This window comes from Ischnura elegans, chromosome 3 (genome assembly GCF_921293095.1).
Source record: "Ischnura elegans chromosome 3, ioIscEleg1.1, whole genome shotgun sequence".
Classification (NCBI taxonomy): domain Eukaryota; kingdom Metazoa; phylum Arthropoda; class Insecta; order Odonata; family Coenagrionidae; genus Ischnura; species Ischnura elegans.
The window spans coordinates 57,425,068-57,440,948 of NC_060248.1; the positions used below are offsets into that span (position 1 = coordinate 57,425,068).

Below are 15,881 nucleotides of genomic sequence, written 5' to 3' on the forward strand. Positions count from 1 at the left end.
ATGTGTAGTGTGTTAGGCTGTATAACAGTGCCCAAAGTTCCTATATAGCCTTCTGACACCCTTTTATAAAAATCCACTGTATCCATCATGGTCCACAGAAGGGAACTAGCCTCCCAACCCTGAATGTGTAAAATCTCATGCCTAATGCTTATTCCAGAATGTGATCTATCCTCACCTTTCCAAACCAACCTTTCATTTAATCAGAGAAGATTGAGTTGCTTGGTCATGAAATTATTTCCTAAAACTAATGGTATTTACACCCTAACAACCACACCAATGCACATGTGTTCTGCAGGCATGAAAAAGTAACCTATACTTGCTTCAGACACTAGGATTACTAATTTGGGTGGAGCGAATGAGGTACACAGGGGCTTTCTTTGCCACTGTTCTATTCTAATAAATCATAAGCTATTTTTGTGATTAGTAATTGGATTGTTATAATATGTGGTTGTTGTTTCCACCATGGTTTTCAGAGTTGAAAACACAAAAGATTTCCCATCAAAGCCAATATCTTTCATAGATTATTCCTCAACTCTAAAATAATCCATGACATTAGAAGGAATGATTGCTTATATGCAATGGGATTGATATTGCTATGGGAATCACAATTTAGCTGTAATTACTTAAATTAATTAGGCATGAAATGCTGCATCCTGCAGGAATAATTCATTGCCAAGCTCATGAGTTCATTGTACATGACCCAAAAATATTTACACATACTTCTATTATCCTCCCTTTTCTGCAATCATGTTCCTACTTCAAGACTTAAATTGTGCAATTACAATTTTTTCGTTCAACGGCAATCTCATCAGTTTAAGTTCTTATGCATTTTCATAGAGTTATGGAGTACTTATGTACATATTTTCATCCGTTACCTGAAAGACAATATAAGAGCATTAAATGTGCTTTGAGATTAGATGCATCCAATCAAGAAGTACAGTCAAAATAAAATGAAGGTTTTAACTCTGAGATGTTTAATTTTTTGCAATTAAATTTTCAAAGACACAATCACACACTGATACACATAGTACAAAGTATTACATCAGTAAATACGGCGTAGCATTTTTCCCAATTGCCCCACAAACAGGAATGATCTTTTTGGCTTTCTTGAAATCCTTTATATGTTCATTATCAAAACGATATTTAAATGGAGACTAAATAACATCAACTGAGAAGGAATATTGCCTCAATATTAAAGTCACCAACAGGGTGATCACATTTTCCAAAAAAATACTTACTAAGCCATTTAAGAAATAGTGTTCATATCATAGACATTAATTATTGAAATTCTATGCCATGCAACTTTCTAGTCATGGTTCTATTAAATTACAATTAAAACTACAGTAACCAAATGGTGGGTGAATGCAACCCTTGATCAATCTAAAATTTCTTGCAGAGAATATTTATTCTCATTATTCAAGGCTTACCGTTACATTTAATTTACTAATAATCATGCAGGGTATTTTAATATGGTTTATTACTTCAATAGAATAACTTTATCACATCACAAGAAATTTAATACTAAGGACAATTTACGTTCAATAGCACTCGCACAATGATTCTAAGGCGAAAAAATTCTTACTACTACTACTTTGAAAATTGTATAGATGTCTAATATTTTGATGACAATGTACACAGATAATTAGAATTATTAATAGCAGAATTAGAAAACTTCAGTAGGCTACCAAAAATTGGTATTGGACACACTGACAGTAAGTCAGTTATATTGTAAAAACTACAGTTCAATCATAGAGCAAAGAATGTCCAGAGTCACAATAGCTTAGATCAATCAATACCAACTTCTAAAACATGAATTTTATGCGGTCAGTCACTGCATAGATCCATTTCAAAATACTTTCAGTAAACAACAATCACTTCAAAGGGATTCATTTGATATTTGTAATGGCTTATAGAAAAAGACTGTAATTAGTCTGCAAATTCACATTCTTCACATTGCAATACTTGGACTTATATGAGTGTGATTTATAACCTTTGTGATACTGACATTTTGTCGGGCAAATACAATTAAAACACACAGACTGTATTTTAAATCCATAAAAATAGTGGCTTTTATAGTTAGCAGCCAATAATTTAAATAAGTCACAGCCTTGGAGAAGAATTACCTCAGAATACACCTTAATAATTCACTTCTTCAAAGGAAAGAGAATACTTTTCAAAGGCAACAGGAAAAAACCAGAGTATTGACAAATAATTTAAGTGATTGCTGCAAGGCTGAACAACAATTGAATGGATGAGGCGAATGACATGAAAATTCATTTATCTCGAAGCATAAGTTTACACAGATTGCCCTGAGTATTTGTAAAGCTATGTACAAACAGTTTTTACTACAGGAAAGTACATGAGTCAACTTGAATTATAGCCACTTACATATTTCAACAACCAGACTACAGCAAATAACCTATTTTGCCTATGTACAGCCTCAACTATAATTAAGTGGTCAGATTGATCACTTAAAGCATAGTATGAGTTAGCATACATCTAATATGAATCCATATTATATGGTGAAACTTTTCAATTATTACAAATTTCCAACATCAACTTCCAACTCATTTTGCATGAAAGGGATGATGACTTGTTTACAAATCATAAAGTTAACAAAAATGTAAAATTTTTTGTAGGTTAACATCAGAAAAATGATAAGTAAGAAAAAATTTATAAAATATGCATGTAACAATTAGGATAACTGAGAAAACTACAGTTAAAGTATGTACTTCAATTGTTTTTTTGTACTTGGAGTAGTTATAGTGAAATAAAAACCTAAAATATGGCTTGAACTGAGAAAGTAAGCTGGTTTAACTTTTTACAAAAGTATCCACCATAATCTTATAATTCATACACCAACTCTATGATTGCATTAGAAGGAAATATTTTAGAACTAAATCAACTGAAATAATTTAAGGCACAATATTTCATAATTTTCATGAAATATTCATGATGTAAGTAAACCCCAACAACATTAGGGACAATATTTAAACCACAGCCATTTCATAGCAGAGGTACTGAAACACTGGGACATAGCACAGACCAAGAAAGACCATTCAGCAATTACAGCACTCACTCTTTTCACTGTCTTTGTACAAAAATATCAAAATTTCCTCCGAAAAACTTTTCTCAGATTTGAGTATACCAATGACTCATTGCATCTCATTGCTTAAACTGGCATCATTTTATATATATATAAATAATCCTGGAAGACTCAATCATACAGCTATACTATACAGCACAGTTACCCCAAGACTGTGTCAAGAGCACCCACTCAATGTGAATGCAATGGAGGAGTCCTCCACAGTCAGTAATGCCCAACCCTTCAGGGAGCAGTGCCGTAATCAAGACCTCTTCCCCTCCCTCGTCCCCTACCCCGTCCACGGCCCCGCCCCCTGCCTCGCCCGCGTCACCTGCGGGCCTCGGGCATTCCTATGTTTGACGTGGTCTTCTCGAGATAAGCCAAGGGTCCCTGAAGCCCACCAGCCGCCCCACCCTGCCCCTGACCAGCGCCAAGGACGTGATGGAATCCACCTGCGACCCCCACCATGCCCCCTCCTCCGCCTGCTGCTGACCGCTGCTGTGCCTGAAGCTGACCGCCTGCCATGAACATGGCCTGGGGATTCATACCGCCTCCCCCCACGCCACACGGCATACCCATCGGTCCTCCTGGTTGCTGCATAGGTGGACCCTTCACGGGTAAAAAAAAGAAACAGAGTCAAATGGTTAAAAACTTTCACAGTCCACATCTATGTTCTTTTGGGTAAACCCAAGGAGGTTGCAATATCTGGAGGGGGCACCACTGGTTTCAAGCATGGAAAGAAGCGTAGCCGGAATGGGGGTGCTTGGGTAGGACAAACCACGCCCACTTTGACCAAAACATGACAATCCCATAAGGGTCAAAGCTTACTATTTGTTGAAATTATTGGTCATAACTTGTTTATACATTAAAATAAACTACGGAACGCACAATGTAAACCTGTTTTTCTTACTTCATTGGTAGGCTTTGCGAAGTTATGTCTCAAACATCTTTCCCCAGGGAATATTACTATCAATCTAACCATGGTTACGTTCTACAACCAGCTCAGCTGAAAATACAGTTTAACGAGAGTAAACTAGACATTTATCCACATATATACTGGTATTTAATTTAATTATAGCCAATGGAAAGCTAACGATTACAGTAATAAATTATGTTTTCAAGGATATCCCCACCAGTAAAGTGGCTAACAGACACAGAGTTTATACATTAATAGAAATATCGTGAAAGATGGAAAAAATCTGATGACAATCACCAGCGAAATACTAATGATTACATAAAAAAAAAGTTCTTGGAGTGTAGGTCAACGTATGCTATGCAAAAAAGTTTTAGCCAACATTTCTGTTTATTTTAAACTATCATCAGGGCTTAACTATGCACATATTTAAACGATTTTACATATTTACAATTATTAATTATATTTTTTTAGAATAAATAAGTAAAATCATTTAAATATGTACAAAGTTAAGCCCTGATGATAGATTAAAATAAAGCAGAAACGTTGGCTAAAACTTTTTTGCATAAATATGTTGACCTACACTCCAAGAACTTTTTTAACATGAATTAAACGAGGTCAAGATTAAGAAAAAATAATAATTATCTAATGATTATGGTAGCATTTTACACTTAATGTACTTCATTTTCAGAACAAAACTTAGCCACCTCAAAATATCAGTCTAAGTCAGTCAAGTAAGTGGAAAAATCTCAAACCAAGATGGTGGAACTTTGACCACGCCAAAAACTCAGAAACAGCGCCTCCGGATATTTACCACCCCCTTGGGGTAAACACAATACACATGGGTCAAATATCTTTTCATTGAAATTTGAAAACTTATATGTATACTGTTAAATTTCTGTAAAAATATAAAAAATCATCATCAATAATCAAACATGAATCAAACTTGAATGAAAAATTATATCACAAATATCGATTATCAAATACAGAATAATTTATAACCTTTCAAAAGGCTAGTTTAAAATATTTTCCCCATTTTTCTACTGATACATTACTTCATTCCTTACATCCATCATTTTTAGAGACAAATGAAATGGTTGGAGCATGAAAACTTCATAGCATAATCAATTGAAATAATTCTATTTTGGACATTCAATTTATAAATAGTAAACTTTAATATGAGTTATATTTATGAAGATTTTGAATAATTGAAAATTGAGTAATCATTTGAGTAAATATTTGTAAAAATATAAAAAATCATCACCAATAATCAAATATAAATTTTGCCAAAGCAAGTAACACTTATTATAATCAAATTATAACCAAATAATATAATTATGTAAAAGCAAAATTTGAAAGCTACATATATACATGAGGAAACACTTATTTCTTGATTATTAACCCATAATAACCCCTTCATATGCTTCTAAGCAACATCAAAAATATACATATTTTCAGCTCTCTTCAGGAAAGATTTAAACTAAGCGTTCTTTTTTGCTGTAAAGCTTAATGACAAAACATATATCTGCCACAATAATTGTAACTCAGAAGAAAATTTTCACGTTTTTAAAGTAAGAAGTCATGAAATTTAATATCTCCCAGAAGCAGATCTGTGTGAGAAAAGGTTAAGCATCATAAATGCCTTATAATTCCAGGATTTGAGTAACTCATTCCTATAACCTGCATCATAGTTTCAAAAACATACAAATACAGTTTTATCTTGACCACTATAGACTTCCTACTAGGGTAAATACGACTTATATAGTTTGTCAAAATCATGGTCAGAAACAACAAAGTGTGGTATAAAGAGTGAGATTTTTGGGCAGTACAACTTTGAAAATGTAAAATATTTCAGCTACCTCCTCAAATATTAAGCTCCTGAAGTCAACTCTTCTATCTAAGGAGATGAAATTCAAGATCTATATGACACTTATCAGACCGGTCATGACATATGGAGCAGTAACGTGGAGCACCTCTGCTGGAAACGAGCAAGCTCTGCGGATATTTGAACAGAAGGTTTTGCGAAAGATATATGGTCCCGTGACAGATGGTGTAACTTGGAGGATAAGAACAAACAAGGAAATAGAAAATATTACCCGAGGCGAAGACATAGTGAGATTTGTGAAGACCCAACGGCAAGCTTGGCTAGGTCATGTAAAAAGAATGAGTGAAAAAAGGATGCCTAAGAAGATTCTACATGGAAATATGGATGGAGAGAGAAAAAGAGGAAGACCGAGGAAAAGATGGATGCAGGATGTGGAAGAAGACATAAAGGCTATGAGGATTGTCAGATGGTGGGAGAAAGTGCAGAACAGGAGAGAATGGACAGGCGTCTTGAGTGAGGCCAAAGCCTATACCGAGCTGTAGTGCCGAGGAAGTAGTAAGTAGTAATAAAGAGTGAGATTTCTTTAACTATTAAATGATTCCACAAATTAAAGCCTGCAAACCTCAAATAAATACTGGTTGGTTCCAGACCACCCTATAGAAATCAGGTTACCTCCTTGCCAGAGCTTCACTTTTATAAAGTCCTGTGTCACAATTGGGATTCTATATTGCATTCATGTACTCCTGAGGTTCAGGGACATTTTTTCAATGAAAGACAAGCCATGATTTTTCAGGACGACCATGATATGCCTTTCATGTTGAGACCTCGGATTCGTGAAATGAAGGAGAAAGACTTAAAAACATGTTAGCACGTTGCGTACCGGGGTATTTAAATTCCTAGGAACGCCGATTCTGGAAATATGTGCCTATTAGGGCGTAATGCCTTTGGTTTAAACATGGTTAAAAAGCTAATGTTTAGAATATAACTTTACCCAATCAAACGTTATGATGCATCAATTCATTATGAATAACGAACAACAACTGAAAACGTACTAACGAATACGTATTGTATGCTTTAAAATTGTTTAGGTTGACACGCCTAAATGACGAGAATCTTCGTCATCCGTCCGGAACGTTCGGGGAAAAAAATGACGAGAATTCTCGCCATCCGTACGCAACGTGTTAAGGTTGCTCAGCAATTCCAAGAAACCCTTTTGAGGGGCACAATTTAAATCGTAACTATGGTAGAATCAACTTATAGGGATGTCTTAAATGGTTATTTATTAAAACCAACTGCACTCCAGGAAATTTTTTGCTTGAACCAACCATATAGCAAAATAGTAATTTGCTTTAGGAAGAATCCGCATCCCTACTATAACAGACTGAATAGGATAAGGGAAAAAAGAAAGTAATTTTAGGTCGTTTATATCTGCATGGGTGAGCATGGTGACCTAATGGGCACAGTTTTCAGCTGCTGACTGGAGGGACATGGGTTCAAATCCCGGATGAAGCCTTCGGACACCCCAAACACAAATCTCCGAAAAGCAAGGTGACCCAGGGAAACTGGCTCTACAAACCCTGAACGTGAGAAAATTTACAAGGATGTGGCTGGGAAGATGTCTGCCCTCACTTGTCCAAAGCAAACTTCAGGTTGAATCACTGACTGAGTGAACTTTATCTCTTCAAAATTAGGTCCTGTACTATTAGAAATAAAAATTCTCAAATTATGAGATGGCCCAGGGGAAGGAACTAGCCCACCCCTGGACCCTGAAAGTGTGGTATCACATGCATGAGGCTAATTATGCAGTGAGCTGTACCCTCACCTACACCAAAAAACCGTAAGGTTGAATCACTGAGAGAGAGTATATCAACATGGACACTCTTTAGCCCAACACTATGGGTAAGAAGAAAGAACTATTGTCATATGTCGCATTCAAACTAACTAGATTTCCTCCTGGAATTATTTTGGCTTTATACTGGTGAATTTTACATAAGGAAATAAAAAATTATGTACCCCTCTCATGGTGTACATGTACAAAGAAATGTTCCCTTTACCTGCTGTTGCTGCATTTGCTGTTGCTGCTGCATTTGTTGCTGCATGTGCTGCTGTTGGAGTTGCTGCTGTAGCTGTTGTTGCTGGAGCTTCACCATGGCATTCTGAGTCATCTGGGGCACCTGGTGCTGGGCTTGAGGGGGTGGTACCTGTTGTTGCTGCTGTTGTACTTGCTGCTGCTGCACTTGCTGCTGCTGAACTTGTTGCTGTTGGACAGCTTGTTGTTGTTGCTGCTGGACTTGTTGCTGTTGTTGCTGCTGGACTTGTTGCTGTTGTTGCTGCTGTTGGACTTGTTGTTGTTGTTGGTTAGGTACATTGTTGGCAGAAAGAGACGGCCCTTGGGCCCGTGGGCCTTGCAAGTCAGCCAGCAAGTTCTGCCATACAACTATCTTCTCATAGTGCCTTTTGATGAGCTCATCTTTCCGGTGTAATTCGTTCCGCAAATCAATAACATCCTACAGAATTAAATGATCATTCTTTTTTAACCCTTTTACTGCTGTGAACGTACCTGGTACGTTTGCATGGCAGACTGCTGTGAACATACTTTTTCTTCCTCCCTGCCATGCACTTTTGCAAAAGCACTTCGAAGGGTCCCAAATCCGGGACCCTTTCCTCGACGAGCTCACCCACGCAGGACCGTCTCATCGACCCAACCAGCGTTGAAAAATAACGATTTTGTTAACTTTGCTAAAATGGCCATTTTCCGGATGGTCCGCAGCCACGTTTTTAGCAAAGTTAACAAAAAAGTTATTTTTCATCGCAGAAACACTGTTCAAAGACTTACTTGATTGCTTGATTGGCAGGAGTGCGATGAAAACAATCATTTTTTGACAATCGGTTTGATTGATTGATTTTCAAATTGCAGTCAGAGCGGTCACTTTTCTGGAGGGAGGCCCCCGCAGGTAGGGTTGATGAGATGGTCTTGCGAGGGTGAGCTTGTCGAGGGTAGGGTTCCGGATTAGCGACCCTTTGGAGGGTGTACCACGCCCATTATTGAAGTGCCTGCTCCATGGGCCTACGAAACGCATTTTAACCTTTTCACCGCATGTGAGGAGAAGGTTTTCGGAGATTGAACAGCAGCGAAAGGGTTAAACAAGCAATTGAATAATACATATACATAACTAGTACCTGATATGATAGGTAAACACATACATATTCTCACCTTGACCAAGGGAAAATTTCAAAAGAGGTGCATTTGGAGTTCATTTCAAGACAGTTAAGCACCAACTACTCCAAAAAGTTAACCTTCAAGATAATTAGACTAACCATCATGCATAGACTACTATGAGGTCTGTAATGTTGACAAATTCATGGAATTTCAGGAACACAATATGATGAGAAATTTCAATTACATATAATAATTGACATATATTTCCATGAAAAAAAAAAACTTCAACTAGATCAGGATTCAAACCGCATTAAAAAGTATACCTCAGCAAATTGGTGGACCCCAAAAAGGAATATAGAATCTTTTCTTGGAAACTAACATTCTGCAATTGTGTTTGAAGTACAAAAACAATATTTGTGATAAAATACAATTGGATAAAAAGGAAACACGAGTGTAACTCATTCAAAAATTTAGAATTTTATCAAATAATTATTTAAAATAATAAATAAACATTTAATTAAATAATAACCCGATATCTATCAATTGTTTTGATTCACTTGATCTACTTGAGGGTGGAATATTTAAATAAAATGTGGCCCTTGACACTCCCTAAGATGAAAATTTAAACGATAGTTTGTGTATTGATATTGGTGATCCCATTTACCTCTTACGGTAGAAAACTTATTTCACATACATTTATCTAGTGTGTTTTTTACGTAATGGGGGGATCATAGCCCCCCTCCATACGTCTGCCACTGTCTTTCCATTATGAAGATGTGCAAAACCTAGGAGCCTTAGGTAAAAGCCAATTAGGTGTATCAAAACTTTAATTAGTTTAAAATGTCATTCTTTAACGATTTGTCATGACTGAAAATTGCATATTTTATCAATACAATGACATACCACTGAGCCTTTATGATATATTAAAAAAAAAAAAGAGCAAAGTTCAACATTAGTATTCTTCGATTGCAGAAAACTATTCAGACACTTGAAAAAATTGTTAAGGGAATGAAAAATAGCTTTATAAAACTTCAAAAAGATGATAATAACATATGAAAACTTATGTGCTACAACTATACCTCTTTAACGATGAGTTCTGGTTTCAGTGCTGATAACAGGAATCTTTTCTGGAGAAAGAATGCTTCCATTTGCCGGGCTAAGTCAATGAATCTTAAGAGACACTGATCAACTTCCACTCGGATTTCATCTTTCTCCATCGTGTGAAGGGTGTCATCTTTGGTAAGAACATTCATGCACGCCTGGAAATAATTTGTTAGCACATGACATAAACAAGTTTATCTAAACCAAGACGGCAAAATGTTTAAAAAAATGTTATTCAAAGTGGGACTAAATTTTGAAAAACTACGTGAATTTCCCCAGACGAATGAAACATTTTTGTCCAGATACATGTGAATCTAATTTCAGTCTTTTCACGATTTCCATTACAATGTAACAAACTCAAATCCCTTGGAAAAAATCACCCACATCCGTAAATATTATACATTAACTCTATGCCCACATCCATCGTTAACCCTGAAATACCATACATGTTTACCTATTGACTGAAACAAAGGCTGGGCTCATTAGCCTGACGTCTGTATGCGTACGAACAAGTACAATCCATCTAATTAAAGGATCAAGAGAAACTCATAACATGGAGCACCTACGCTTAATAAATAAACAAATTTCACGCATAAATAGCAACAAAAGGGGAATAACCGAGGGTAAAAAATTTCAAACCCAAAAACCATCATCGGGTGGGCATTCTGATTCAATCTGTTTCCGGAACGCAGTTACTCCAGTAAAAACGACATGTTGACCAAATGATGAGGTACTTGACTCTTACCTGAAAAGATTCTTCAAATTCATCCACTAAATTGCCATTTCCATTTGCAGTAGTCGCCATTGCTTTTGATGGTACAAATTCGTACAAATGCTCTGCTTCTATTTACGTCCGCTACATGCGCTGAATCTTCCCTCTTTCTTAAATCAATAGCAAGAATATTTACAGCAAACGTTTCAAAACCTTCAGTTTTATAATTTAAAAATAATATCCATCATTAATTCGGGGTTATGGTTTTAAAATTATAGAAAATCCGTAGAGGAAGTTTGTAAACAGTAGTATCGTAGTATGCTGGCAAACTCGGGAAACCTGCTAAATGAGTAGCGATATGCGCGTTGTGTTATTGTTCATGCTTAAATGGCGTCAATGCATATTTAGGTTAGGATATTTGGCAAAAATTGCAAATTAAGGAAATTTTTGGCCCACGAGAATTTCGAATAGCATTGATATGATGTTATTTATTGTTCTGTGTTTACTATAGGGTAAAATCAATTCATTTTGCTTTAATTGGCTTGCCTAATTCGTCGTTAGCGTAGCTCGATGATTATGACATCTTGTTGCTGTTAAGTGTTGTTTTGTGTTACTGTTTGTGATAAAAATGTACAATCCGAGCTATTATCCTCGCCAGCGATGGCAAATCTTAAAAGATCAGGATAGAAACTTTGCTGCTGCGTTCTTTCATATGGCAACTATTGCCCTGACCTGCACATCTTTAGCACAATTGGGATGGTTTAGATTAACGGGTGGCAAGTGCGTTCCTCATTTAGCAGTGTATCAGTTCTTTAGCTTTGGTTACTTCGACACGAGGACGACACCATCAGATTCCAGTTCACGAAGTAGTGAGGTGGTATCATCTCCAGTGACTGTTCAATATCATTCTCCTAGTGGCAGTAAGTATTAACCTTCTTTCTCTATAATACATCCATTGGAGACTTTTGATTAATTAAGCTTGTTTCTCGTAGCTCTGCCATGTGTAACCCCAGAAATAGCCAATTTGATGAGGATTTTGATCGTTATGTGCTTTTTGGCCATGGCATCTTCCCTATTCGGCTTCTTCCTCGACATCATCGGACCTACTAAGAAATCTCTTCAATTTATTCAACGGAACTCTTTACCAAGCATCGTGACAGGTTGGCATGGGCGGTGGTATGTTTGTGAGCATTTGGTGGATATTTTTGTTGTTATTAATAAACGTCTATTTATTTTCAGTATTATGGGTGGTTGGAATAATTGGAGTGTGCTACTACATTACAATTCTTATTGAGTCATCCCTTCAGAGCATGTATCCTAATTCAAATGTATTCGTCACGTATGAATATGGTTGCTACACCATAACGGCTGCAGGTAAGGCCCTCACTGTGTTGGCATCTGATGCTATTTTGGCTATGTTGGCCATTCTCTTTTTAATTAAAGGTAAAAAAAGAATGGCTGAAGAAATTTAATTGGCCTCAATAACAAGTTTACCGGAATTTTTGAAAAATTGGGATTGGAATATTCTCTTTAAACTAACAATCAGTATAATTCCTGGTACAGTTGCTATTCTTATATTTTTTTCCGGTAAATAATAATTAAAATCTTCAATAGGTTTCATATTTTTGCTGTTAAAGAAAAATGTGAAATCCATTGAAAATCCAAATGTAAAAATGTTGTTATCAAAAATACTGTTTTAATATTAACTCAACCTACTAAAAAATTATGTATTAACGTAAACTTTCTATGAGATGATCAATGATGCATGTGATATTAGAGCTCCAATCTTCCTTTATTCCTAGCTTCATGCCGGAGAGATATGACTGTGTATGTAGTTCATTGTGTATTATTTTTGGTAATAGTATAGTTTTATCAAATGGTAACGGTATAGAATCTTCTCCAGTCATTCTCTCTGAGCCTAGCATCCAGCTTCCGAGTCCCTAGCAGTTCCCAGCCTAACTCGTTTAGCATTTGTGTAACACCTTCTTTATGCCCGTAGCAGTTTTTGATGAATTGCACAGCTTTCCTTTGTATCTTATTAAGTTCACGGATTAAGTATTTCTCTACCAGATACCGTATGCCCTCTGCATATTCAAGGTGTGGCCGGACGAGTGCAAAATAGCACCTCTCTTTCACTTTTCAACCGAAAATCTTCCCACAATCAGCTTGGTGAATCCTAACTTCTTCTAGGCTCTGCCACAAATATATCTTACCTATTCCCCATGATAGATTCAAAGTTATTGTAACTCCCGAATACTTCACTTCATCTGTCACCTTTATGTTAGCCACTCTTGACTCTACACTTAATCATTGTCTAACCCTTTTACTGCCAGTCCATTTCGGGTGGAATGTGCGAAGACTGCCAAGGCTATTTTCCGGAATTTGCAACATTTCAGATTTTAAAGTTTTTCAGCTACTTAATTTTATATTTATTACATCTTGAAATTTTTCCCAATTCTTAAGATATATTTATATCTTATAACCATAGATAGATTGTGGGGGTTTACTTAAATTACAGCCGTTGAAAAGGCCACAATCATGAAAAAAAGTGAAATAAGTCAGGCCGATAAATCGGCCCCAGGCAGTTTTCGCTCAACCAGCGAGGGCCGATGTATTGGCCCTGTGACAGTAAAAGGGTTAAAAATGAAGATAGAATTTCCAAGTAAAAGAGGTCACTAATTTAACTGTAATTGACGGTGTTGTCAGCAAATAAGCATATTTTACTGCTAATTTGAGAGCATACTTAGGTGATTTATGTATAAAAAAGAAAGACGTGTGAAGATATAGAAAAAATTTTGTCAGACATGTGATTCGAACCCTCTCTCTCTCTTACGAGTACCAGAATTCACAAGAACTGACTGGCAGGCGAGTACATCTTGAGTTAGGCACCTTAGACTGCTTGGCCATCCTGGCAGTTAAAATGTGGATGGGATGTTCCCTTTATGCCATTTGTTGAGAGCCGGCTTATGCTGATGCCAGGTTTCTCTCCACCCTTCTCTCATAGTGCAAATGATCTCAGCTATCACTCGCCAAATACCATACTAATTTAAGTATTCCGGGACTAGCCACGGTGATAACTTTACAGAAGTCACCTGCAATGCACAAATGGAGAAAAAATAATTTGCCTTGACTGGGATTCGAACCCGGATCCCTTGATTTCCGGCCAAGTGCTTTAGCCAGTTAAGCTACCGAAGCGTCATTCTCCCTTGTGGAAATTTGTGGATTATACTGGACAAGGTGGTATGAGGACTGTTGAGCATATTAATGCGATTAGCAGTCCAAATCATGCGCACAGCGCCACAGCTGGAGAGCAAAGCCCTAACTTGGAACACAAAAAGGTGTTCGCTCTAGACGAATTTAAGTATACCGGGACTAGCCATGGTGATAACTTCATGGGATTCACCTGCAATGCACAAATTGTGCGAAAAATCCACAGAGTAAAAAAATCATGCGCCTTGACCGGGATTCGAACCCGGATCTTTTTAGGTTGACATGTTTCATTTGGCTTTGTCTCTCTCTGTTTTTGTATGTGTTATTAATGCTAACCTAAGAATAAGATTAGGATGTACCTTTTACTTCTTTTTAACGGTGGACTAATTTGTTTAATATGCACTATTTTCATGAGTCCAGGTGCTGCATCAAATATTGCCACAGCTTGCAATCTACTCCGTCCTCAACCTGCCCAGTCAGATGAAGTTATTCTCCAGCACAGGAGGTTGGTTGATGATTGGGATGAAGCGGAAACGTTCTCTGTGGCTGGGCCTCAGCGCTTGTTCGATGGGGATACGCCTCTCGAGAGCATCCCTCCTCCCCCTCCCTACACACCGTGATAGAGTGTGAATCAATTACGAATCAAGAACAAAAAATACCATGTCAATTTCACCTAATATAATATATTGATATTTTGGGTGATCTTGTCATTAAGTTGCTTCAGTCTATGAAGTCTACTGATGTTTATCAAGCATAATGTATATTTTTGTGAATTTTACTTTTTCCCTTCAAAAAGTAACTTTCTTAGGAAATGGTCCAAATTGGACTGAGAAGTGTAACATATTTAAGTAAATTGAGGTTTAAAGTGTGTGCTCCATAGCAGTAACAGTATTCTTGCTTTGCATATTTATATTTCTTCATTTAATTATAGAATTTGATATTGAACAAATGCCTCTTGGTATTACATGATCTGATGGATGAAGTAATCTCTCAACTCTAATATGCTGATGGTTGTATTGAGAAAGAACGAGTGAGGTGCAAATTTAATTCATCATTCACTCGTGAGGTAATCAAGTGCGGTTTAGCCATGAGAAATTTAGTGATCCTCCTAAAATCATGGACTTCAATTCCAAGCCTTCTGAATGCAGGAAGTGTGTGCGTATAGAGTATGCAGATGCATTTTTTATTCACTTAGTTATTGATGGTAATAATCAAAAGTTTTATGATTTCCTCTGTTAATCTCAATTTTGAAATATTTGGTAAAGGCAGCTTCTAATTGAAGCGTTGAATTAAATCTGTTGGATACAAGTCTTCCTACTTGCATTCAGCTCCTTTATGTTGATGGTACCAATTGCACTGAAGAGTAACTCATTTAAGAATATTGATTCAGAGTTGCCAACAATTAATGATTTGGCATTTGTTTTCTCGGAAATATTTTGTGTATGTGTTTGCTTTTAAGCATTGCTTGTTATCCATATGCTCTCCTGTATTATCATTGTATCATAAATCTGTTTGCTGATTTCATTGACTATTCTTTTATAAAAAAATTACAAATGTTTGGAAGTTGTCCTTATTTAAGTTCATCTCTGTACAGTATCACGGAAAGGAATATGTAATGTTTAATTGCTTAGATTTTTTAAAAATTCTTTAGGCTATTTTCAGATAGTTTCTGTATGCATGATGATGCATATGCTGTGATTCAATGAAAATTGGATCGGCGTTATCGGATAGGTTTTCACTTCCAATTCTGGAATGCATGACCGCAAAAGATGCCTCATTCTATTTTTTCATGCATACTAGTGATGGGAATAGTTATTGTTACTTGGCTAGTAGTTCGATGAGTGGGAATTTTCTCTTCAGCCCTGCCAGATTAAA

The 15,881-nt window shown here is 36.5% G+C and overlaps 2 protein-coding genes across 2 annotated transcripts; one reads left to right on the forward strand and one right to left on the reverse strand.

Moving 5' to 3' along the window:
• Positions 1 to 957: 957 nt before the first annotated feature.
• LOC124155839 (neurogenic protein mastermind-like) lies at positions 958 to 11,111 on the reverse strand. Its single transcript, XM_046529986.1, has 4 exons — positions 10,830 to 11,111; positions 10,063 to 10,242; positions 7,878 to 8,330; positions 958 to 3,694 (listed from the first exon to the last, which is right to left on the reverse strand). Exons 1-4 carry the CDS (start codon positions 10,887 to 10,889, stop codon positions 3,413 to 3,415), a joined length of 975 nt encoding a protein of 324 aa, XP_046385942.1. The 5' UTR covers positions 10,890 to 11,111; the 3' UTR covers positions 958 to 3,412.
• A 63-nt stretch (positions 11,112 to 11,174) lies between these two features.
• LOC124155840 (transmembrane protein 127-like) lies at positions 11,175 to 15,564 on the forward strand. The gene is made up of 4 exons (XM_046529987.1): positions 11,175 to 11,716; positions 11,789 to 11,956; positions 12,036 to 12,170; positions 14,427 to 15,564. Exons 1-4 carry the CDS (start codon positions 11,425 to 11,427, stop codon positions 14,624 to 14,626), a joined length of 795 nt encoding a protein of 264 aa, XP_046385943.1. The 5' UTR covers positions 11,175 to 11,424; the 3' UTR covers positions 14,627 to 15,564.
• The last annotated feature ends 317 nt before the right edge of the window (positions 15,565 to 15,881 follow it).